The sequence below is a fragment of the Myotis lucifugus genome, unplaced genomic scaffold, assembly GCF_000147115.1.
Source record: "Myotis lucifugus unplaced genomic scaffold, Myoluc2.0 scaffold_738, whole genome shotgun sequence".
Taxonomy (NCBI): domain Eukaryota; kingdom Metazoa; phylum Chordata; class Mammalia; order Chiroptera; family Vespertilionidae; genus Myotis; species Myotis lucifugus.
The window spans coordinates 90,639-116,120 of NW_005871786.1; the positions used below are offsets into that span (position 1 = coordinate 90,639).

Sequence of the window (25,482 nt, forward strand, 5' to 3'; positions counted from 1 at the left end):
CCTGCTCTGTGTGTGATGGAGTAGAGCCATCACCCTCCCCATCGGCCCTGCCCTGAGTGTGACAGTGGTGGCGCCCCAACCCCCTGATCGCCCCTGCTCTGTGGGTGATAGAGAGCGGCGCCCCCACCCCCCTGATCCGCCCTGCTCTGTGTGTGACAGGGGGCGGTGCCCCAGCTCCCCTATTGGCCCTACTCTGTGCGTGACAGGAGGGAGCTCCTCAACCCCCTGATAGGCCCTGCTCTGTGCGTGACAGGGGGGAGCTCCTCAACCCCCTGATGGGCCCTGCTCTGTGCATGACAGGGGGCAGCGCCCCAACCCCCTGATCAGCCCTGCTCTGTGCATGACAGGGGGTGGTGCCACAACTTCCCTATCGACCCTGCCTTGAGTGTGACAGGGGGCAGTGCCCCAACCTCCCAATCGGCCGTACCCTGAGCGTGACTAGCGGTGGCATCGCAACCTCCTGATCCGCCCTGCTCTGTGCATGACAGGGGGCAGCGCCCCAACTCCCCAATCGGCCCTGCTCTGAGCCCGACCAGGGGCTGCACCTAGGGATTGGGCCTGCCCTCTGCCACCCGAGAGCAGGCCTAAGCCAGCAGGTCATTATCTCCTAAGGGGTCCCAGACTGCGAGAGGGCACAGGACGGGCTGAGGGACCCCCTCTCCCCCCCGAGTGCACAAATTTTTGTGCACTGGGCCTCTAGTTATTAATAATGAACTACAATGTTCACTAATGACTGATTACTATAATCATGTTGCATTCATTTGCCTTACACACCTTATGCACAGGTGCACCATTTCTCTCCACTAATACTAGCAGCGAATATTTTAGCAGCTTATTGCCACGTCATTAGTCTTGTACTGACTTGTTTGGTGTGTGCAACAGGAAATATTTTGCTTTTGGAGAACAAGAAAAATAGATTTATTTGCATTACGCTTATTAATTTGTGCAGTTTTTCAGTGTCTGGTAGGTTAATGTTCAAGAAAAAATACTAATTTTTATTAAAATATTTTATTATTTTATGTCAACGATTACTCATTTATTTCGGCCCTTTGTATTCAGCATGTCTCTATCAAAGTAAACCTACGTTTCTATGAAAATTGAAGCTTTTGGTTTTTTGTGGCCCACATAAACTTAAATTTTGTTTATTTGGCACATGTTCCCCTTTGAGTTTGACATGCTTGATCTAGAGCAGTGATGGCGAACCTATGACATGTGTCAGAGATGACACGCGAACTCATTTTTTTGGTTGATTTTTCTTTGTTAAATGGCATTTAAATATATAAAATAAATATCAAAAATATAAATCTTTGCTTTACTATGGTTGCAAATATCAAAAAATTTCTATATGTGACACGGCACCAGAGTTAAGTTAGGGTTTTTCAAAATGCTGACACGCCGAGCTCAAAAGGTTCGCCATCACTGATCTAGAGCCTATTTTCATCTTGTGGCCTCCGGAATATCTTAGCTTTTCTGTTCTTACCGGAGTAGTTTTATTTCCTGTCACATTCCTTCAGGTTGCCCACTTGGATTCCCAAGCTCTGTTCCCTTCTGTGGAACCCCAAATGCACCTAACCCATGGGCCAGACACATCTGCTAGCTTTCAGATACACCAGGCTAGCAGTTTCACCATTTTGGCTCCTTCGTCTCCTTGTCCTTCATTTTGTCTCTGCTTAGGTAGAACTGGTTGGGTGGATTTCATTGAATGTGAAGTTGCCCTTACATTCCCATCCCAGACACCAAGTGACTTGTCTGAGAGGGATTTGTTGCGGGAGTTCCCTGGCAGCACTATGGAAGTTACCTGGAACCCACAAGGCCTTAGGACGACCTTAGGGGCCCACGGAATTTGCTGGAAAAGCCAACTGTTTAGTTTCCGATGTAGGAAGGGCAGGGGTGAATGGGGAAGAAGTAAGGGAAGAAGGAATGGGGAAGAGGGATGTCAGATCTCACCTGGTTAATCCTGTCTTGCTCCCTGAGTAGGCATCTCACTGGAGTGTAGTGGTACCCCTTCCTCCACCCTCTTCAACCCTCAAGCAGGGCCAGGTGCACTCCTGCCCCTCAGTTGGCTAGCTAAAAGGAACTTGATAATGGCTAAGCAAATTGCTTTTGTGGCAGTGACGACCAAGAGGGCAAGAGAGTGTTTGCAGCAGCCCAAATCCTGCCCATTGATTGCGAGGCTGGACCTTGTTTGCACTGGGCTATTCTGATCTTCAAGCAGCTTCTGCTTCTTGAGGGGAGAAGCAAGCATATTTGTCCTGAGTGCTGAGGGATGGGAGCATTAATCAAGGTTTGTCCTGCAGGGAAGCTAAAGTTAGGAAGCAAATTCTCTAGAGTGGTTACTTACTATGTGACTAGTTTACTCATCTCTCTATGGGGAGAGGAGGGTGGAAATGCTTAATCTGTATGACATTTCTAGGACAGTAGTGACAAGCAGTAAGCATTGCCCAGTAAATGTTAGGACCCTTGATTTCACCAGATGTGTGGTGGCACTTCTTGCCTGCATATGCTTTGCATGTGTTAGCTCATTCGATGCTGGCTGTGACCCCTAAGGGACATCTCTGCTCCAGCCTACAGAAGAGGAACCAGGCTCAGAGAAGTTAAGCCACTTATCTAGCATGGTGCAGTTAGGAGGTGACAGAGTCCACACTCAGAGTCTGAGTTGCACTGTGACCTTGGCCTTGTTTCTCCATCTTCTCCACTGACCTGCTGTGTGACTTCTGAACCTCAGGGACACCTCTGTCAGTGAGACCAATGATAATCCTTTCGTGTAGTGTGGTGGTGTGACTCAGTGAATAAATCCGGGTCCTTATCACCAAATGGGCCCACAGCTCTGCCTCTTTCTCTGGCTGGATCTTCCTTCCTGTGATTTCTTTGTGACTGATACATCCTCAGCAGTTGTAAATTACTAGGGGCAGGGACAAGTCACAGCCCCCTTGGATATTAAAATGTCCCTTCCCTTTCTCTATCCCATGACTTTGAGGTAGTACAGGAAAACCTGTTTCCTCTGATCACATTTCTGACATCAAATGTGGGTTTTCCACACCAAGCAATTCTCTGCAAGTTTCTGCTGACACTAACTGTCCTACAGTTCAGTTCTGGCACTAACTGGAGTTAGTGCAAACCCCACAGATTAAGGATTCAGTCCCACAGGACTGCCCCCCAATTCTGACGCCTTCTTTGCAAGTAGTGGGTCCTCACATTACCCACACTTCTGTCCAACTAAGCTACAAATCAGGGTTTCCCAGAATCCCCTCCTAAGTTTTAAAAATTTGCTAGTACAGCTCATAAAATCAAGGAGACATTAAAGGATACAGATGAACAGCCAAATGAAGAAATATGTAAGGTGGGTCCTGGGCATAGGAGCTTCTGTCCCTGTGGAGTTGGAATTTACCACCCTCCTGGCCTATGGATATGTTCACCAACCCAGCAGCTTTCTGAAACATGTAGTTTAGTTTTTGTGGAAGCCTCATCACTCAGACATCCCTGGAGGATGATGGAGGGTAGGGTTGAAATTCTAACCTTCTAACCATGGCTTGGTCTTTCTGGCAGCCAGCTCCCATCCATCCTGAAGCCATCGAGGAGCCAACCAAGAGAAGCCTCATTAGAACAAAAGATACTTCTATCACTTAGGGAATTCTAAGGGATTTTGGAGCTCTGTGTAAAACTATCCTGTTACCCCTATCACATAGGGAATTAAAAGGGTTTTTTAGAAGCTCTGTGTCAGGAACAGAAGGTAGATCATAATGTCACAGGTAGACAAAGATTTCTTAATCAGGACCCCAAAATTATTTCTCTATATAAAAGCCTAATATGCTAAGTGTCTGACCGATTGGTTGACTGTTTGTTAGACCACTCAACCAGTCGCTGTGACGTGCACTGACCACCAGGGGGCAGACGCTCTGACCGGTAGATTAGCTTGCTACTGGGATCCAGCCGATCCGGACTGGGCAAGATAGGCTGGACACACCCTGGAGCCCTCCCATGGTCCCTCCCTGGCCAGCCAACCTCCCACGGTCCCTCCCCTGCCAGCTGGCCCCCATTGGCCCCAATCGGGACTGGGCAAGATGGCCCCGATCAGCCCTGATCACCGGCCAGACCGAGAGACCCCACCCATGCACGAATTCATGCACCGGGCCTCTAGTTAACCATAAAAAAACAAACTTGGTAAATCAGACATCATTAAAATTAAGAACTTCTGTTGCCCTAGCTGGTTTGGCTCAGTGGATAGAATGTCGGCCTGGGGACTGAAGGGTCCCAGGTTCGATTCCAGTCAAGGGCACATGCCCAGGTTTCGGGCTTTGTCCCCAGTGGGGGGCATGATCAATGATTCTCTCTCATCATTGATGTTTCTATCTCTCTCTCTCTCCCCCTTCCTCTATGAAATCAATAAAAATATATTAAAACAAAAAGAACTTCTGTTTATCACAAGACACTGTTAAGAAAGCACAAAGGCGAGTCACAGATTGGCATATGGTAATTGAACCACTTATTCCCAATAAAATTCTAGCAGAAACGTAGATTATAGAAGTGGATATCTTAATGATCAATAAGAATATGAAAAGGTGTTTAACACCATTAGTCACAGGGAAATGCAAATTAAAATCATAAGATATTCAGGGTCCATTGCATTCCTGGGGATGCTGTGGGCAACAGAGTGTCACCTGGGCTTTATTTCTAGTGACCTCTCATGTCCGTCCCCAATTTGGTACTAAGATGTGATCATTCATTACCTCACAGAGGGGGTTCTCAGTGAGCCAGGATGGAGGGGTAAAGGTGGTGTCTCTGAGGCCCAAGGAAGCAGTGTTGGGACAAGAGAAGGAACGGGCTGGGGGCCCTGGTGGCCTCCAGGTCCAGTGCCCAAGGACCTCTGTGCACCAACCTTGGAGTTTGCTGTCTGCTGGTTTCCTCTTTACAAATTCCAGTCGCCTGTTGGATGGACTGCCGGTAGTCTTTTTGACCAGAGTCCCACCAGGACCTAGGATTGGCCATGGCAGTAGAGCTGATGCTGTGGCCCAAAGTCGTCTGCAGACCCCATAGACATGGGTTTATGAGACCTGAAGTCACCATCTCCTCGGGGCAAGCTCCCAGGATGCCTCAGCCCCAGTGCACACCTCAGTCTCGGCACTGGGGATCCCCAGTGTTAGTCACTTGCAGCATTCCACAGGAGCTCCCCATCATACCATATGTGCCCTGTGTTACTGCAGCCTTACCCACATGGCATTCTGGTTTTGTTTGTTTTTTGTGTCTGTGCCTCTTGATTTTAGTATGTTTGTTTCTTGGTGAGCTTGAGCACTCTGTATATTGGCATTCTCCTTACATCCCTCTGGTGGAAAGTGAGCCTGTGCCATGTACCTGGTGGCTCTAGCTGTGGGCTATAAACACTCTCTTACAGAGCTGGTGGTCTTGGGCCTGTGGTGCAGACACTTGCTAGACTGGTGTTTCTCACTGTTATTTTTATTGTCTGGAAATACAACTTTCCAAATAGTCGAGATTATTGAACTTTTACTTTGTAATCCCTTCACTCCTTCAGTGCTTTTTTTAAAAAAAATATATTTATTGATTTCAGAGAGGAAGAAAGAGGGAGAGAGAGATAGAAACATCAATGATGAGAGAGAATCATTTATTGGCTGCCTCCTGCACGCCCCCCACTGGGGATTGAGCCCGCAACCCGGGCATGTGCCCTTGACTGGAATCGAACCTGGGACCCTTCAATCTGCAGGCCGACGCTCTATCCACTGAGCTAAACCAGATAGGGCACTCCTTCAGTTCTTATTAAGCAAGTATGTTCTGTATCTGGGGTGGGTGTTCTCTTTGCTTTCTACTGGTTTCCTGTGGCCTAGTGTCCATGTGGTCTCCTAATTCAGATAATGCCACACTAATTGCTACGTTACTCCCCAGTTGCCCCCCGTACTCATCACAATGCCTCCTGTCCTGCTACCTGTTAGTAACTGTTTTCTCCTGTAATTAACATCTGTCCATAAAATATTATACACCCACCGGAATGAAAAAGACTGGAACTTCTGGTGACAGGGATTAGGGAAGAGGTGACAGGCAGGCACCATGTCCACTGAGAAGGTGGCAAGAGTAGGTCAAGGAGATGGATGAGGAAGATAAGGCATTGGAGCAGAAGCAAAAAGGAGCAGAAGGAACTAGAGGAGCTAAAAGAGAAGGTTGCGGGCAAGGGGTTCCCTAGCCACAGGTGGAAATTAAGAAATCTGGCAAAAAATGAGCTGTTACTTGTGCCTGGGGCAATGGTGATCCTTAATTCTATTCCTGTTTGAACATCTAGATCAGGGGTCCTCAAACTACGGCCCACGGGCCACATGCTAATACAAATATTGTATTTGTTCCCGTTTTGTTTTTTTACTTCAAAATAAGATACGTGCAGTGTGCATAGGAATTTGTTCATAGTTTTTTTTAAAACTATAGTCCGGCCCTCCAACGGTCTGAGGGACAGTGAACTGGCCCCCTGTTTAAAAAGTTTGAGGACCCCTGATCTAGATTCCCTGTAAACATCTGTTACCACTTATAGAATAAAGTGTTGTCTTGGAGCCTGTTGTACATTTAAGATTAAACTTTTGTAAAAAATAATAATCATGCAGTGGCTCATCTCTTTAGTTCTTTTCACTCTGCCATTTTGACCTTAGCTGTGAGGTCAGGGTAAACCCAGCACAAAGTCTTTCCAGAGTGTGTTCTTCAGTCTTTGTTCCATCCTGAATTCTGTACCGCCTGTAACTAAACAAACTCATTAAAAAAAAAAAAAGACTGACAGCACCAAGTGTTGGTGTAGATATGGAGGAACTAGAATGCTCACCCACTGCTAGGAGAAGGGCGGTATGTAGGATTATATTCCTAATTTGAAAAACTGGCAATAGCTACCAAAACTGAATTTATGCCTTCCTTAGGATAACAGTTCCACTCCTGGATATCCAAGAAAAATGAGCATCTGTGTCCCCTAAATGACATTGTTGATAGGAGCTTTATTCATGCTAGCTCTAAACTGGTAGCACAGTGTCCGTGAACAGGACAAATGAAGAAGAATGAATGACCACTGTACCCAACAACATGGATGCCCCGTCCAGATGAGCAAAAGGACACTACTGTGTGATTTTCTTTTCAGATGCAGTTCACTAACAAGTGAAACTAATATACAGTGGTAGAGTCAGGACAGTGGTTCCGCGTAGGGGGGTGGTTTCGACTGGGAAAGGAGCTGAGGGTGCCTTCTGGAATGTTGGAGATGTTATGTCTGATCTAGGATTCATCCATGTGTGTACATACAATCAGGGCACCTTAGGTATGCTACAAGTCATTACAGGTAATTAAAATAAAAATCCCCTCCTCAGTACTACACTGAGGACCAGAGAGCCACACTGGTTCCATTTTCCTGTTCTCTCCACCACAACAGCACTTGTCCACATGTGGCACCAGCACCCTGATAGGGCTCCTCAGTGTTTGACAAAGCCCTACCCCCGGTGCTGCTTGGAATGGTTTTGTATTGTATTTGCACTCCTTTGGGTCCCTGTTACTGTCACTCCCCACATGTGTCTGAGCTTTCACTCCATAAATGAGTTTGCTGCTGATGGTGGTTCCATGCACTTACCTGCTTCATGGCAACTTGACTCTTCAGAGGTGGCAGTTTCTGAAGCAAATATTTTATTAAACTGACTAGAGGCCCGGTGCACAAAAATTTGTGCACTCGGGGGGGGGGGGGGGGGAGGGGGTTGACCACCTGCTGGCTTAGGCCCGCTTCCTGGGGGATTGGGCCTAAGATGGCAATCAGACATCCCTCTGGCAGCCCGGCAGCCCTCAGGGGATGTCCACTTGCCAGCGGGGAGCAGGCCTAAACTGCAGTCAGACATCCTTAGCGCTGCTGAGGAGGCAGGAGAGGCTCCCACCACCACCGCTGTACTGGCAGCCATCAGCCTGGCTTGTGTCTGAGCAGAGCTCCTCCCATGTGAGAGCACCCTGACCACCAGAGGGCAGCTCCTGCATTGAGCGTCTGCCCCCTGGTGGTCAGTGTGTGTCATAGTGACCAGTCATTCCCAGTCTTTCTGCTGTTAGGGTCAGTTTGCATATTACCCTTTTACTATATAGCATAGAGTCCTGGTTCACGGGTGGGGGCCGGCTGGTTTGCCCTGAAGGGTGTCCCGGATCAGGGTGGGGGTCCCGCTTGGGTGCCTGGCCAGCCTGGATGAGGGGATGATGGCTGTTTGCAGCTGGTCACACCCCCTTCAGGGTGGGGGTCCCCACTGGGGTGCCTGGCCAGTCTGGGTGAGGGGTTGAGGGCCGTTTCAGGCTGGCGGGTGACTGAAGCTCCCAACCTCTCCTTTTTTTCTTTTTTTTTTATTCTGGGATTTATTTACCTTCTATGGCTGTCACTGAAACTGAGAGCCGGCTTTAGCTCTGAGGCTCGGCTCCAGCTCTGAGACCTTGGCTGCTGAAAGCAGGTATCTGGGTTTGTTTGGCTTTTATAATTGAAACACTGTTGCAGCTCCAGCTCTGAGGCCCAGCTGGCTGAAAGCAGGTTTCTGGGGTTTGTTTAGCTTCTATAATTGCAACATTGTTTCTTAGAGTGCAGCTCAGAGGCCGGCAGCAGCAGGCGGGGAACCTTGGCTTCCTCCATCACTGGAGCAAGCAAGCCTCCTGTTCGCTTCAGCTGCCTGGCTGCTGGCCGCCATCTTGGTTGGCAGTTAATTTGCATATCACCCTGATTAGCCAATGGGAAGCGTGTCGGAGGTACGGTTAATTACCATGTTTGTCTCTTATTAGATAGGATAAGAACAGATGCTACACTTGATCTTAGGCAAAAGGCCAAAAAGTGATTGAAGCAAATATTTTAAAAAGAGTGTCATGAAACCCTATGCTTCTCAAAAATGGACAGTGTCATATTCGGGCACAAAAAGTCTATTTTGATGCCCTTCAGTAACTTTGGTGGGTGCTATGTTGTTGATGAATTTAGCCCTTCTCAGTGGAGGCAGGTAATTTCTAGAGGTACCACATGCTTCGATGGGAAGAAGGTCTGTTGATAAGTATAAACTACGTTCAGAAGAGCCATCATTCCAAAGGTACTTCAGTGTTTGCTTGCCAGCATGTCTGCCTTTAGATGGGGAGATGATGTTCCCGTGGTGGCATGGATTCTATCTTGCTGTCAGTTTCAGTTGGTTTGACTTAGAATAGAGACCCCAAGTGAGAAAGAAACTCAGAGCCTGGGATACTGCAGGATTCCTGAAGGATTTGCAGAACCACCGTTCCTTTCCTCATGTCACTTGAGTGCTCTGTGGTCCTGAGAGGGCCTGTGGACATGAAGGGGCCAAAGAAAAGCTCCTTTGCCCAGTGTGGCCATGTCAGTGTTGCTTGGTTTCCCACCTGTGAATTGTGATTGCAGGTGCGTCCTCCTGTAGACAAGCCCCTGGGCTAGAAGTTTCAGACTCCAGAATCAGGATTTTAGCAAAGGAGATACAGAGTACTTGGCAGAGACTGGGGCAGAGTCTTAGGATCGAATGTGATCCTGTTTCCGTGGCAGAATGTGTGACTATTCACACAGAGCTGAATCAAGTCACATTTTGCTTCTAAATGGCTTCCAAATGAATTTGTCTCAAATGTATATATTTTTCATTTTACTTGATTAAAAATATATATATATTTTTAAAATATATTTTATTGATTTTTTACAGAGAGGAAGGGAGAAAGATAGAGAGTTAGAAACATGGATGAGAGAGAAACATCGATCAGCTGCCTCCTGCACATCTCCTGCTGGGGATGTGCCCGCAACCCAGGTACATGCCCTTGACCGGAATCGAACCTGGGACTTTTTAGTCCGCAGGCCGACACTCTATCCACTGAGCCAAACCGGTTTCGGCAAAAATATTTTACGTATTGATTTGAGAGAGAGAGGAAAGAAGAGAGAGCGAAAGAAACACCCATTTGTTGTTCCACTTATTTGTACATTCATTGGTTGCTTCTTGTATGTGCCCTGACTATGAATTGAACCCGCACGCGTGGCATATCGGGAGGATGCTTCAACCAACGGAGCTACGCAGCCAGGACTGTATATATTCTTAAAAGTTTAATTTTAAACTGAGCTTATTGGGTTTGGATTTGTGGAGAAGGGCTTGTGAGCAGACACCAGTTCTCCGTACTCCTACGAGGCTGACTTAAGGTCCAGCTCTGAGGCTCCTTGAGCTCTGGAGGAAATCTGGGGCCTTAGAGGATGGAGGAGCATTTTCTTGCCTGTTGGGGTCTGTTCACGGTCATGCTGGTGTGCCGGCCACGAGTTTCTGCCCTGCTGAAGTTTCTGATTCTCTCGGCTCCGATTATTTGGTCATGAAACTGGAACAAAGAAATTTGGGCTTTTGATCTGTTATCAAGGAAAATGCCTCCACCTTTCAAGTTAAACCTTTTTTAGTCAAGAGAATTAAAAATGTTCCTGAGCTCTGGCTGGTTTGGCCCAGTGGATAGAGCGTCAGCCTGCGGACTGAAGGGTCCTGGGTTCGATTCCAGTCAAGGGCACATGCTCGGGTTGTGGGCTCATGAGTCTCTCTCATCATTGATGTTTCTCTCCCTCTCCCTCCCTCCCTCCCCTCCATCCCTCCCTCCCTCCCTCCCCTCCATCCCTCCCTCCCTCCCTCTCTCTGAAGTCAATAAAAATATATATTAAAAAAAAATGTTCCTTAACTTCTTAACAGGATTTATTCCTTAGAACCAGAAGTGCCCAGTAAAGTCTAGGGGCAATGAGACTCATTATAAAACCAAAATAAATCCACAGAAACAAAAACCAGATTTGTGACATGCCAACAGGAGAGGGGCTTTTCAGTAACTCGGGATTCACAGAATGAGAGAATGGGGTGGAGCCCTTAGAGTTCATGTTTTGAAGACTATTAAATGACAAAAATGGTCATAGGTATGATTATATGAAAAATAAAAACTTTCCAGCCTGACTAGTATGGCTCAGTGTTTGAGCGCTGACCCATGGACCAAGAGGTCACCGGTTTGATTCCTGGTCACAGCTCATGCTTGGGTTGTGGCAGGAGGCAGCCACTCAGTGTTTCTCTCTCAGTATTTCTGTCTCTCTATCCCTCTCCCTTTCTCTCTCTCTAAAATCAATGTAAATACATTTTTAGAAAGGAAAAAAGCTTGCCTACAATGTGTTAATGTGTTGAGTAATTCTGTTGTGAGTGTGTGTGTGTGTGTGTGTGTGTGTGTGTGTGTGTGTAACAGGGCCCTAGGGACATCAGGGCAGCTCTGTGTCCTTAAGAGGGCCCATCCTGGATGTCTCAGTATCATCCTCACCACTCTGGGGGGGCTCTGAGGGTCCCTTGGGAGCCCTCCAGCCCTCTGTTCTCACACACCTCCTCTCGAATCCTGCTGGGAAGGGTCAGAAGGGCAGGGTTGCTTCTTCCTCTGTAGGACCAGCAAGCACCTAATTCTGCCTCTGGTGGGATGATGGGTGATTTTAAGCTTCGTATTCTTTTTGTGTTTTCCAGATTTCACCACTGAGACTGTATTGCTCCATCATGATGAAAGAGGTTATTAAAGAAAATTTTATTTAAGGCCATGTAACCACATAACCGATTAAGGGTTACTTGAAAATTGAACCCTTATTGTAGTTAGCAAGTATAATTTATAAACATCATTGAATATTTATGGACTTGTTGGAGGCTCTGGGTCATAGTTCTGGGTGTCAGTTTTTAGTGTACAACAATATTCATCAAACTTTAGACACTTGATTATCACTCTCGAAGTATTTGAAATATCAGAGTGCCATTATTTATGTAATACTTCTTTTTAAATGAACCTACTTTTTAAACTTCATTTATTTTAAAGGAAACTTGATCTCACTGCCTTAAATGGAAAACCAGTATTACTGGCCACGAATATTTGTTTTTATTGAATTTATGAGAATCCAGTCAGATGCTGCTTTGAGCCTTAGTTGTACTCTTTTTTTTTGTTAGATTGGAAGGTAAGCAAGCATTAAAGTGGTGTGAAGTACAGATCAGCGCCTCCCTTTGTTGTAATCAGAAAGATGGCAAGGAAGCAAAGCCCCTCTCCCCCACCTCCTGAGTTCCACCCCTTCCTCAGGGAACTCTTATCTGACTTTGTGTGTCTGATGTATGACCTCCTTCCCGAGGAATGGAGGAGAAAGGTCTGGAGGAGGAAGGCTTGCATGTCAAAGGCACCAGCTCCCTGTCAGATGGATGCTTCTGACATGACTGTGATCCTCCTACAATGCCCTGACCCACCTAGCTTATGGCCATGACCCCCAGACTGACTTCGACTTTTCTCTAGCAGGAGACCACTGTCCGGAGCTCCTGTGAAGATGTCCACTCCAGACCCACCCCTGGGCGGAACTCCTCGGCCAGGCCCTTCCCCAGGCCCTGGCCCCTCTCCTGGAGCCATGTTGGGCCCTAGCCCAGGTCCCTCCCCTGGCTCTGCCCACAGCATGATGGGGCCCAGTCCGGGGCCTCCCTCAGCAGGACACCCCATCCCAAGCCAGGGGCCTGGAGGATACCCTCAGGACAACATGCACCAGATGCACAAGGTAGGGAGCCCAGGGCCCACTGCTCTGACTGGTTGGGTTCACTTGGTCAGAGGCGGGAGGGTGAGCCATGCATCCTGGCCCCTGCTGTGAGCTGGCAGTCATCATTTCATGCAGCTCCCCCGACCCCACCCCAACTCTCCCCTGTGTGTCTCTCACACCCGTTTTTCTAGGTAGGAAATGTGGTAACATTACTCCTAAGTTGCCTTTCATTAATGAATAAAAATGTCCAAATCCCTAAAAGATAGCTGAAGGCAAGTGGACTCTTCCAGTTTGGTTGCTCTGTGTACCCGTGTAACCCATAGAGCAGGGCAGTTGTCCTCATTGGGTCATCACTTACCTGACCCAATTAGGGCTGCTTTTGCTAGTGAGGTGAAAAAGTGTCAACACAAATAGTTTCCTCTTTCTCTGTGTTCCTGAGAGGTAGTTGAAGGAAACGAACTGTTCTCTTATATGTATTAGCACCTGCAGGAAAGGGTGCCATTCCTCAACCTCAGAGACCACAGGAAGCCCGCAGGTAGAAGATGCAGATGGTGTGACCTGGGGGCAAGGGGACCTTGGTAACCCTCTGGGCTCCCTACCTGCGCTATCTATGTGTTTGCTCCCCATTCCACTCCCCCTCCCCCACCCTTCAGGTATAGGTGAGTATTATGCCCATTTTATAGACCATGAACCAGAGTCCCAGAGAGACGGGCACTCAGAAAATTAGTGGTAGAATCATCTCATCCCTCTGCTGCTCCCTGCAACCCAGGCCTGTGCCACCTCAGTGACCTCCAAGCACAGCCAAGCGAACCCCTCCCTGCCCTCCCATCTCCCATATATTTCTGTTAACTTTGGTACAGTATCTGTCTTGTCACTGCCTTCCTGGGAAGTTGTTGGTGACTACCCTCTGCACACAACACCAATTTAGGCCCTGTTCTTTAGCATAGCCCCCTCTTCCTCTCTGCCCATTTGTTCCTTCCTCCTGGGACTGCTAACACACACTCCATGCACATTTTCAAACCTCTGTCAGCGGCCTGCCGTGTGTCCAGCCCAGTGTCAAGAGCATAGGAGCCGGGGTCTGGTGTGTGTGTGGGGCGGGGGGGCACCTCCTGTCTGTACAGAGCTCCCACTCTGGAGACAAGCCCATCCCAGGAAAGAGGTGTAGAGGGCAGGCCCCCACCCAGGGCTCCTGTCAGCCTCCAAGGGTGCTCTACCCTTTTCCTATGTAGACAGCTGCCCCTCCTGTTTCAGCCAGGCACCCTCTTGGCCTCCTTTCACTGTACACATATTGAGCTGCAGTTGATGGGGGTTACCCATTAGACTTAGATCCCAGAAAACAGGACATTTGCATTCACCAGGGCCTAGCAGAGTGCCCTGGAAGGGTCTTAAGAAAAGGTCCCCATTAACAACCATTTCCATAGGGGAAGTGTTTGTGCTGAGATTAGGAGGGAAAATAGGTGTCATCATTCTGTCAGAACGATGCCCTAGATAGCCTCCCTCCCAGCTAGCAGGAGGCCGATACTGGATCACCTAGGACATTTGATGTATTGTTACCATACTCATGGGCAGAAGTTTCTGTCTGTTCCTCTGATTTACAGACTCCCAAGGAAGAGGGTCCCCGATCTCAAGATTTGTGGTGACAAGGTTTTCTTGTGACAATGACAGAGAGTCCTGAGTTCTAGCTAGAACTGCCCCTGACCAGAAGCTGTCACTCATGTCCTTTCTTGTGGGATTCTGGCCATCTGAAACTGTCTCCTGTTCTTGCCGAGTGCTCTGGTCTGGTTGTCCCCTTGCCCTTCAACCACTGGTCTCCTAGGCAGTCATCCTCCATTGGTTGGTATTATTTTATGCATCTGCTTGATTGTAGCTGTCAGGACCATATCTTGGACCTAAGCTGTTTGGTCATGTTGGCAATTCAGTAAATGCCATAGTGTTTTCAGTGACATTGACCTCTTGGGCAGTGCTTTGCTGTGCCATCTCATCCTGTCCCCACTTGCTGATCCTGCCTTGTCATTACCCCCCTCTTGCAGCCAATGGAGTCCATGCATGAGAAGGGCATGTCGGATGACCCCCGCTACAACCAGATGAAGGGGATGGGGATGCGGTCAGGGGGCCACGCAGGGATGGGGCCTCCACCGAGCCCCATGGACCAGCACTCACAAGGTATTGTTTTGTTTCTCTTCTGTCCTCATGTTTGTCACCCCCCAGGAGTCCTAAGGTCATTTTCCTAATTAGGTCTCCCACAGGTAGACAGGGAGGACATGGGGCAGTGCAGAAACCCTGCCACAGAGGGCTGTTGAACTTAGGCTTGGCTGGTGCCCTGTTTGGGCTTTCTGTCTCAGAGCAGCCCAGGAGATTGAATACCGGTGGGAATGAACTGTCTTTAGTGCTGGGTGTGAGATGACAGCTGGACAGGCGGGCTCCTCAGGTTAGCAGCTCTGGTGTCACCCAAGAGTGTATTAGAAATGCAGATTCTTGGGTCCTACTGCGGACCAGCTCGGTCAGAATCTTGGGAGTGGGGCCCAAGCTGCTTTACGGAGCGTTCCAAGTGGCTTTTTCAGAACTTTGAAAAGTGACAGAGTAGTTGACCTCTTGTCATTAGGACAGGAAACTCAGGGGCTCCCCAGGTCAGAGAAGTGAGGAGAGTGGGTCTGAACAGGGCGAGGGTCAGGATGGGAGGCCCAGAGAAAGCTAGTATCTGTGTAACTTCTCAGTATGACCATCAGCAACTTACTGAAAGGTGGGCCAAACAAAACCAATCACACCGGCTGCTGGTCAGTGCCCTCTGGGTGCCTCTTGTTTGAATTACAAGAATGAAAAAATTTGGTCATGCCATGTCTCAGGGTAGGTACCAGTGTAAGCCTGGCGTAAAGGTTATCGTCTTTGCCTTAAAAAATCTTTGAATGTATACTCAGGAGTGACCTCTGGAATCTGCATTTTCTGCAGGTTACCCCTCACCACTGGGTGGCTCCGAGCACGCCTCTAGTCCGGTTCCAGCCAGTGGCCCATCCTCGGGCCCACAGATGTCGTCTGGACCAGGAGGGGCCCCGCTGGATGGCGCTGACCCCCAGTCTTTGGGGCAGCAGAACCGGGGCCCAACACCATTTAATCAGAACCAACTGCATCAGCTCAGAGCTCAGATCATGGCCTACAAGATGCTGGCCAGGGGGCAACCCCTGCCTGACCACCTGCAGATGGCAGTGCAGGGCAAGCGACCGATGCCCGGGATGCAGCAGCAGGTGCCAACACTACCTCCACCCTCTGTGTCTGCAGCAGGACCTGGCCCTGGCCCTGGCCCTGGCCCTGGACCAGGCCCAGGCCCAGCACCTCCAAATTACAGCAGGCCCCATGGTAAGGCCCACTATCCCCAGCCTTTGGGGGAGGGAGAAGTCTCAGCAAACTGACCCAGTAGGGGCAACAGTGTCAGGCAGACCTGGGCTCTGCTGCCCACAAGTTTCCCCCTTGGGGCTGGCACAGTGTCTGGTGCTCAGGCGGGCAGGCAAGGCTGTTGTCAGAATAAAAGTTCTTTCTCCAGCTCCCTGCTTTCCCTTGATGCCCACACTTCAAGGCTTGTTGTTGGGTGTGTCCCCTGGAGACAGGGCTGCCATGGGGGTGGGTGCAGGATGAGCACAGGACACATTTTATCCTATTGTTTGTTTTTCCCTGTGTGTAGGTATGGGAGGGCCCAATATGCCACCCCCAGGACCTTCAGGAGTGCCCCCCGGTATGCCGGGCCAACCCCCTGGAGGGCCTCCCAAGCCATGGCCTGAAGGTGAGTACCCTCTGTCCTGGTGACATTTCTGTGCCCTGACTTATGTCATGAGGTTACGCAGTGCAGATCCTGAGATGAGCCTGTCCAGAGAGAGAGAGGGCCAAGGACAAGTCCTTGCTTCTTCCTGCTGTCTTCTTTGTGTCTTATCTATCCCCAGTTATTTTCTAAAGGCTTGGGTTGGGTTCACTCCACAATTCCTGCCCACCCTTTTCCTGTCCTGTGGGTCATGGAGATCCTGGGCTATCTTTAAAATGTTAATGAGAAGAATATGAATGAACAAGTTCACTGTAACTCCAGTGAGAGGCTGTGGGGAGGCACGGCTGTAGCCATAGACACGACCCTTCAGGACCTGGTGCCTCCATGCCTGTAGGTTACAGCTGACTTCCTTTCCCTCCTGGGAGGCCCCCCAATACTATGGGAGGCCAGCAAAATGACAGGGTAGTTCAGGGTTCTGTCTCCTCACCATGTTCAGTTTCTCTTCCTTCTGTCAAATGTAGTTTCAGCAAGGATTTGAGGGTCACTTCTGTTGGGTGAAAGCAGTAGACAAAATAGATTTGTTTCCTAGCCTCTTAGAGCAGCGGTTCTCAACCTGTGGGTCATGACCCCTTTGGCGGTCGAACGACCCTTTCACAGGGGTCGCCTATGACCATCCTGCATATCAGATATTTACATTACGATTCATAACAGTAGCAACATTATAGTTATGAAGTAGCAACGAAAATAATTTTATGGTTGGCTCACAACATGAGGAACTGTATTTAAAGGGCTAGGAGGTTGAGAACCACTGTGAGCCTGAGGTTTAGTGATGGGCATAGATGAGCTAATCACTTAAATCTGTGATTTCATCTGAACCGTAGTAGATGGAAGTCAGGAAAATGCTGCCCAGGAAGAACGAACTCAGGGTCGGCACTTGGATCAGTGCAGGGCTTCCGGGAAGGGCATGTAGGCTGAGATCTGGAAGAGGCTTGAACCTTGAGGCAGGAGAGAGGAGACCCCTGAGTGAGAAGCTGCCTGCCATGCCAGTTCAGTGAGGGGTGGGGAGATGGGGAGGTGTGGCCCGGACAGTCTGTCTGTCACTGGGGCAGTGAGCACCATGCAGGCTTTTTATTTCCACTGGAATTGACCTGAAGCTCAATGCTGTGCTCCTGCTACTTGACTCTCCCCAGGACCTATGGCGAATGCTGCTGCCCCCACAAGCACACCTCAGAAGCTGATCCCCCCTCAGCCTACAGGCCGTCCCTCACCTGCGCCCCCTGCCGTCCCGCCCGCTGCCTCTCCTGTGATGCCACCCCAGACGCAGTCGCCAGGGCAGCCGGCCCAGCCTGCCCCCATGGTACCGCTACACCAGAAGCAGAGCCGCATCACCCCCATCCAGAAACCCCGGGGCCTGGACCCTGTGGAGATTCTGCAGGAGCGGGAGTACAGGTGAGGGCGCTGCTGCCGCTTCAGGTCACTCCCAACCATGTCATCCCTGACACACGTTGGTGTGGTTTCCAGTTCCAAAGGCCAACAGGGTATATGCCTTTCTCTGTGTTCCCAGCTCCCCAATTGGCATGTGTCCTTCCAGAAAAATTGTGTGCATATGCGAGCAGATAGCCATATTGTCCCCAAGGGGTTCATGAAATGCATCGTTCCTTCCAAAATAACATCGTGTAGAGATCATCCCTGTCTGTCCAAAAGGAGCTTTTCTTTTTTCTTGTTGTTTAGTGTTCTGCCTGGTGAAGTAACATTGTTTATTCAGCCAGTCCCCTGGCTGAGTGCACATGAGGTTATTTCTAATCCGGTGTTAAGACAGTGTCATAGTAAATGCTACTTCTGTATTTGTTTCTAATTTCACATGTGCGCATGTGTGTCAGAATAAGTCCCTAGAAGTGGCATTAATGGGTACAGGGAACGTACACAGGGGAATTTTGTAGATTCTGCAAAGCTGCCCTCCACCGAGATCACACAGATAGATGTTGCAGTGAAAGTATGTGTTTCTCCTCACTAACACAGTGTATCCAACTTTTGGTTCATCACACTCAAAAAGAAACCCTGCAAGCTCTGCAGTGGATCCTTCTCACTAGTTGCTGGCCCTTTGCCAAGGCCTCCTAGGCACCATGTGGGATGCCTGACACACTAGGTCTGTGATATTTCACCCCACACTTCTGGGAGCACCTGAGATTCACTCCTTGAGCACCTTGCACTTCCCATTTCCTCATTGCATTTATCACTTGTTCAGGGCAGGCCTCCCTTGGTGAGTGTAAGCTCTATGAGGGAGAGGCTGTGCCTTGTTCACACTTGGAGTGCGGGAAACGAGTTAAGTCGGCTCGCGTGAATTGCGCGTACTCCGCGGGAGCCGTCTTTAACTCGGTTCATATAGATTTGCGGTGGAGTGCGGGAAACGTGTAAACTCGGGCCGATTGTAACTGCGTATTACCAAATATTTGTTTGTAATCCACCCTTTTGGTGGATGGAACAAAACCAAAAGACAGAGCCATCTTATATTTTGGCGGGAAATTCACCCGCACTCCAAGTGTTCACTGTATATTCCCAGAGGCATCAGTAAATCTGCCTAACGACCATCTCTAGAGTGCATCCCAGCTGTGACATGCCTTGGAGCCGGGTGCCTCCCCTTCAGCTTGAAAATGACCTGTCCAGATAGCTTCACTTTCCCTGCTTTCCCCTCCAGTCTCTGTCCCCATATACCTGCCATCCAGCAGCTCATTAGGCCACCGACACTGCAGCCCCTTTCTCATCCCCCTTTGCATAGGTGGTGCATGACCCCTTGGTGAACCAATTCGTCCCAGCTCCCCTCCCAGACATGGTTCTCCCCCCGCACTGTTAACTGCCACCTGGTCTCCTCCTGCCTGGGGCCTCCCTCCTCTCACACTTGCCTGTGCATTCTGTTTTCCACACGGCAGTTGGGAGTCTCTTTTTACAATTTATTTACACTAGATTCTATTCCCCAGGTTAAAACCTGCCACTCTGTTCAGTAAACTCCCTTCTGTTCAGTTCCTGTCCTGTGCTCTGTCCTCTCCTATCCTACTTTCCTTGTTCCAATTTGTTTATTTAACAAGTTAGGCTTATTTCTGCCTAGGGCCTTGGCTTGGCAGTACACGACTCCTTGTGCTCACTTAGAATTCATTTCTGAGGTCACCTCCTCATAGAGGTCCTGCCTAGTCCCTCACCTCTAGCCCCCTCTAGCCCCCTCAAAGTATTTTTTCCATTGATTCTTAGAGAATGTGAGAGAGGGGGTGTGGCGGGGGGGGAGAGAGAGATGGAAAAACAGAAACATCGATGTGAGGGAGACACATCAATTGGTTACCTCCAGCACAAGCCACAACTGGGGCCAGGGACTGAACCTGCAATCCAGGTATGTGCTCTTGACCGGGAATTGAACTCACTATCCTTTGGTGTGGGCCTACATTCTAACCACTGAGCACCATTGGCCAGGGCCATAGATGTTTAATTTTTTAACTCCTTTATGGCCCATATTCCTGATAAGGCTCCCAGGCTAAGTAGATTTCCAGGGCTGGGAGGGAGACCCTGGCCTGCCTGACTCCTGAGGCTGGCTCACCCTGCCGAAATGCCTTCAGTCGGCTGTGCCCTGTCTGGTTTCCTGTTTGCTGTAGCTCTGAGTCCTCCGCTGCCTTCCTCTGTGTTTTGTGGCTGGCATCCTTTTCTGAGCCATCTCCTGCCTCCCTCAAAGGATGGATTCTTCTGAGGCTCCTGCTTTAAAGAAAGGGCATAGGTGGGCTCCTTGTATGCAGTCCTCTCATTGCCTCTTTTTTCTGTCTTTGCACCCTAGGCTTCAGGCTCGAATCGCTCATCGAATTCAGGAACTTGAAAACCTACCCGGGTCACTGGCCGGGGATTTGCGAACCAAAGCAACTATTGAGCTCAAGGCCCTCAGGCTGCTGAACTTCCAGAGGCAGGTGGGCGCAGGCACAGGCCTTTTCTGCCAACGCTGATGCTTGCATTCAAGTAATTGCTTGCTGAGCAATTATTAAATAAATGTCCCTTGACCATTGAAAGCAGCAGTGTCCACACACACTATTAGCTCATTGTGCCCTCCTTCCTCTTCACGACCTGCACAGTGGTGGCACATTGGGTGTTCCTGGTGTGAGTAAGCAGGTTCCCTAAGGCAACGAAACAGGAAACTTAAATGGGTCTCTATCTTCGGGGGCTGTACTTTTGAATGAGCCATAGGAAATACTTCGTGTGTGCTTGAGGGAAGGCAGAGGTGTAGACCTGAAGGGATAAGAGGACCTTCTGCTGGGTATTCAGAAGCAGCTGTCTCCTGACCTGTGCTTGCCCCCTGGCCCTTGGGCACTTATCAGACATCCTCCACATGCACACACATTTGTGCTTATGAGATTTAGCAAGGACCCTTCTGGAGGCAGCAGTGTTGTGCCTAGCTTGCACTGTGTAATTGTGCATTTTGTGTGGCCATGACCAACATGTGCCCATGTTTCTCCTCTTCCTGAAGCTGCGGCAGGAAGTGGTGGTGTGCATGAGGAGGGACACGGCCCTCGAGACCGCCCTCAATGCCAAGGCCTACAAGCGTAGCAAGCGGCAGTCCCTGCGTGAGGCCCGCATCACCGAGAAGCTGGAGAAGCAGCAGAAGATTGAGCAGGAGCGCAAGCGCCGGCAGAAGCACCAGGTGCGTCCCCAGCTGCTGCATAGCTTGTCCTGCTGGCCCTCCTGTGTACCTGGGTCCTCACAGCTCCCACATTGTTGAGTCTTGTTTTGTGTCTAAACATGCTGTTTGTCTTTTCTGTTTATAACACTATTTTAGACACCAAGCATACACTCTTGAACAAAATTGAGTGGTAGGGAGATGGGCCACAATCAAGGGATGTAAAATATTGGGAGGTGATAGGATATAAAGAAAAATGAAGCAGCGGTGGAGAGTGATGAGGAGCTGTTGACACAGAATGGTTGGGGAAGTTTTTTCTGAGGTGTTGAGATGTGAGCAGAGATCTGAGGGAAGGGAGCCCCATGGCTATGTGGGCAAGAGCTTTCCAGATAGACAGGGAGGTGCAAACGCCCTGGGGCTATGTGCTGTGTGTTCTATAAAAAGCAGGGATCTCTGTGCAGCCAGAGTGGAGCAAGGCGGAGAGTAGGAGGAGGTAAGGACAGAGTGTACTGGGCCTTGTGAGCCAAGGAGCAAGTTGCACTATTGCTCTGAGTGAGGTGGAAACTATGGAGTCTCTCAGAGGAGGGATTGATTTAGGTTAGGTTTTCATTTTATTACTAGAGGCCCGGTGCACGAAATTCGTGCACTCGGGTTGGGGGGTCCCTCAGCCCAGCCTGCACCTTCTCGCAGTCCGGGAGCTCTCGGGGGTTGTCTGACTGATGGCCCCACAGGGAGTGGGCCTAAGCTGTCAGCTGGACATCCTTAGCGCTGCCACAGAGCCCGGCTTCTGGCTGAGCGGCGCCCCCCTGTGGGAGTGCACTGACCACCAGAAGGCAGCTCCTGCATTGAGCATCTGCCCCCTGGTGGTCAGTGTGCATCATAGCATCTGGTCATTCTGCTGTTTGGTCGATTTCCATATTAGCCTTTTATTATATAGGATTTATTTATTTTTAAGTTTTAAATACATTTTTATTGATTTCAAAGAGGAAGGGAGAGAAACATCAATGATGAGAGAGAATCATTGATCAGTTGCCTCCCACATGCCCCACAGTTGTGGGGATCGAGCCCACAACTTGGGCCTGTGCCCTTGACCGGAATTGAACCTGGGACCCTTCAGTCCTCAGGCTAGGGCTAAGTTAGGTTTTTACAAGATCAGTCAAGGAGACCAAAATTTCCACTCAAGTATGATTTGGGATGATTCTATTTGTTGTTCACTCGTTATATTTCCTAAAGTTCCTCCAGTCAATATCTATTGTGTAGTTTAAAATAATAGAAAAAGTCAATACTCAGTGTAGACCGCTGTTAACATTTTGGTATATATATCTTTCCAGCCTTATTCTGTACATATGTAATCAAACACTGAGATAGGCATTTTTTTTTTTTAATCCTTACTCCAGGATATGTTTTTTATTGATTTGAGAGAGAGAGAGAAAGGGAGAGAGAAAAAAACATTGATGTTAGAGAACATCAATCGGTTGCCTCCTATATGTGCCCTGACTGGGAATTGAACCCGAAACCTTTTGGTGTACGGGGTGATGCTTCATCCAACCTGGCCAGGGCTGGGGTAGGCATTTTTGTTCTTGAATTTTTTTGGACAATCTCTGCTATTTCCTTAAAATAAAATTCCTAGCAATGGAATAACTTGGTTGGAGGGCGGGAGCATTTTGAATCGTTTAATGTTCTTGTCAGCTTGTCTTAGCAAGGTTGATTGTCTGTTGTGTACAAAGGAGGGCCCTTCCAACCACCCTCCCAGCATTGAGAACATGGAACCTCGTAACCTCGTAGGCAAACAGTGTTAGAGTATTGTTTGACTGTGTCCTCTTGGTTTTAAACAAGCTGCCTTTAAAGTTTTATCTCAGGGAGTGTTACAGTAGTCAGTCTTGTCTTGTGTGTCCTTGTAGGAATACCTCAACAGCATTCTTCAGCATGCCAAGGATTTCAAAGAATATCACCGATCCGTCACAGGCAAAATTCAAAAACTCACAAAGGCAGTGGCCACGTATCACGCCAACACAGAGCGGGAACAGAAGAAGGAAAATGAAAGAATCGAGAAGGAAAGAATGCGGAGGCTCATGGTAAAATTCTGCATTTGTAACTGTGTGTCCCTTTGTGTGTGCACTGGGCGGTGCAGGGGCCAGGAATCCATTACCCTGTATTACACTGAGGCATTTTGCTGCTCAGAGTTAGAAGTGGAAGAATTTGGGTTTGAGAATCTGAAAGAATTGGCCTCAGACCTTTGCCGGTCACACCAGCCATTAGAGTGCCTGCATGACCGTAGCCAGTTAGCTGGCTACTTTATGTCCTCCAGAAAATGAAGGTGGCAACCCCTCCTGGCTGTGAGCCATCAATGGTGTGATCTGATCCCCCATCCCCACCCTGTGTTTCTGACCATTTACTCCTGGGTGATTTCCTAATTGGGTAGGTATTGATAGGCATGACTGTGTGGACAGAGGCCACAGAAGTAAAGAGAAGGACACAACCCTGTCCTCAAGGGGCTTGTGCTAACTCTAGGGAGATAGTGGACCAAGTGAAACAGTTTTGAGTGGTGGAAAGTGCACTAAAGAGAACGAAGCAGGACACATGGGATTGACAGGGTGGTGCTGAAAGGGTGAGCAGAAACCTGGAAGAAGTGCCTCCTAGGGTTGAGGAACCAAGGTCAAGGGCCCAAGGTAGGTAAAAGCCAATTGCAAGGCACAGCAAGTGGCCCCTACAACAGAACGGTGCAGGGGAGGAGTGAAGTCAGAGTCCCAAGGGCAGGTCATTTGGGGCCTTTCAGGCCATAGGGAGGGCTTTGGATTTCATTCTGAACATGATGGGGAGTCACGAAGGCTATAAGCTGGGTAGTGATGTGATCTGACATATTCTTAGAAAGCCCGGAGGGAGAGAGACTGCTTGGACCAAGTAGAGAAAAGGGCTTCAATTTGGGGTATGTTTGTGAGATGGGACAGAACTTGATATTGGCCTTTATAAATAACTCAGTAGGATTATGTCTGTGCAGCCAGGACCTTACAGAGCCTAGCTCTGGGTAAGAGTTGGGGAAATACTAAAGGGAAAGACGATAGTTATGTGAAAGACCTACATACAGCACAACGCAGGGTGTGACTAAGAGCTCCCTAATTGTGGGCCTGATTGCTGGTTAACAATAATTCCCAGTGGACTTCTCGACTCTGATTTGCCTGTCTTGGTTGCTAATGGACGAGCATGTCTTGCAGGCAAATGCTATAACTGCATGCTTTTGCAGGCAGAAGATGAGGAAGGGTACCGGAAACTCATCGACCAGAAGAAGGACAAGCGCTTGGCCTACCTCTTGCAACAGACAGACGAGTATGTGGCTAACCTCACGGAGCTGGTGCGGCAGCACAAGGCAGCCCAGGTTGCCAAGGAGAAAAAGAAGAAGAAGAAAAAGAAGGTATGCTGGGGACTGGAGCGGCATTCTAGGCCTATGTTGCCTCAGTCTCCCTGTCTGGGAGTGACTGTATCTCTCTTTATTTCCAGAAGGCAGAAAATGCAGAAGGACAGACACCTGCAATAGGACCCGATGGCGAGGTGAGGAGCCAGGTTTTTGGTGTGTGTTTTTTGTGGAAATGTCAACCCAGCCCTGGACCTTGGGTCTATTTCATTCTTTTTTTCTTTTTTCTTTATTTAAATTGATCTCAGAAGGAGGAAGGAAGGGATGGAGACACACACACACACACACACACACACACACACACACACACACAGAAAGAAACATTGATTGGTTGCCTTCCTCATGCATCCCGAGCAGGGATTGAACACGCAACCTAGGTATGTGCCCTGACCGGAATCGAACCCACCATCCTCTGGTGTTTAAGACAACGCTCCAGCCAACTTGTTTTCTTTTTAAACTGTAAAAGCTGAATATGATGATGGTAAGAATCCATATATGTCTCCTGCCACCATCCTACCCCTTCCTTGAGGAAACATTGTTAACTATTAGGTGTTTTCTCCCAGGCTTTTCTATGCATGTGTCACATTATTTACTTTCCATTTTTATTTTCATGTAATTTTAGACTCATGCGAGGTGTAAAACAGTACAGAGAATTTATGTGTACTCTTCACCCAAATTCCCTGTTTTCACTATTGTCATTTTTTCCTAAACCATTTGAGCATCAGATGCAGACATCATAGCCCTTTTCCTCCACGTGATTCAGTGTGTATTTCTTTTTTTTTTTAAATATATTTCTTTATTGATTTCAGAGAGGAAGGGAGAAGGAGAGAGAGATAGAAACATCAATGATGAGAGAGAATCATTGATTGGCTGCCTCCTGCACACCCCCTACTGGGGATCGAGCCCGCAACCCAGGCATGTAGCCTTGGCCGGAATCGAACCTGGGACCCTTCAGTCCACAGGCTGATGCTCTATCCACTGAGCCAAGCTGGCTAGGGCTCAGTGTGTATTTCTTAAAAACAAGATAATTCGTTTCCATAATTGTGCAGTGATCAAAAACTGGAAATGAATATGGATGCAATACTACGATATAATCCATAGCCATTATGAAGGTTTCTCCAGTTGTCCTTCTAGTGTCCTTCACTGCAATAGAAAACCCCAGTTCA

General features: G+C 48.8%; 1 protein-coding gene across 12 annotated transcripts in view; it reads left to right on the plus strand.

Annotated features, from left to right (window-relative positions):
- The window catches only part of SMARCA4 (SWI/SNF related, matrix associated, actin dependent regulator of chromatin, subfamily a, member 4), a 93,675-nt gene that overhangs the window by 11,180 nt on the left and 57,013 nt on the right, over positions 1-25,482 (plus strand). For 9 of the 12 annotated variants that reach the window (XR_002827020.1, XM_006105947.3, XM_023746831.1 and 6 more), the window contains exons 2-11: positions 12,283-12,535; positions 14,545-14,677; positions 15,461-15,865; positions 16,188-16,286; positions 17,453-17,711; positions 20,077-20,203; positions 20,758-20,931; positions 22,809-22,982; positions 24,149-24,316; positions 24,403-24,453. Coding sequence is in view for 11 of the 12 variants with exons in the window: in XM_006105947.3 (XP_006106009.1) it covers positions 12,314-12,535; positions 14,545-14,677; positions 15,461-15,865; positions 16,188-16,286; positions 17,453-17,711; positions 20,077-20,203; positions 20,758-20,931; positions 22,809-22,982; positions 24,149-24,316; positions 24,403-24,453 (1,812 nt within the window). In the remaining variant the exon portion in view is untranslated. Of the gene's footprint in view, positions 1-11,480; positions 11,523-12,282; positions 12,536-14,544; positions 14,678-15,460; positions 15,866-16,187; positions 16,287-17,452; positions 17,712-20,076; positions 20,204-20,757; positions 20,932-22,808; positions 22,983-24,148; positions 24,317-24,402; positions 24,454-25,482 lie in introns of all 12 variants that reach the window. The other 3 variants (XM_014447994.2, XM_014447995.2, XM_014447993.2) reach the window with 3 other exon arrangements.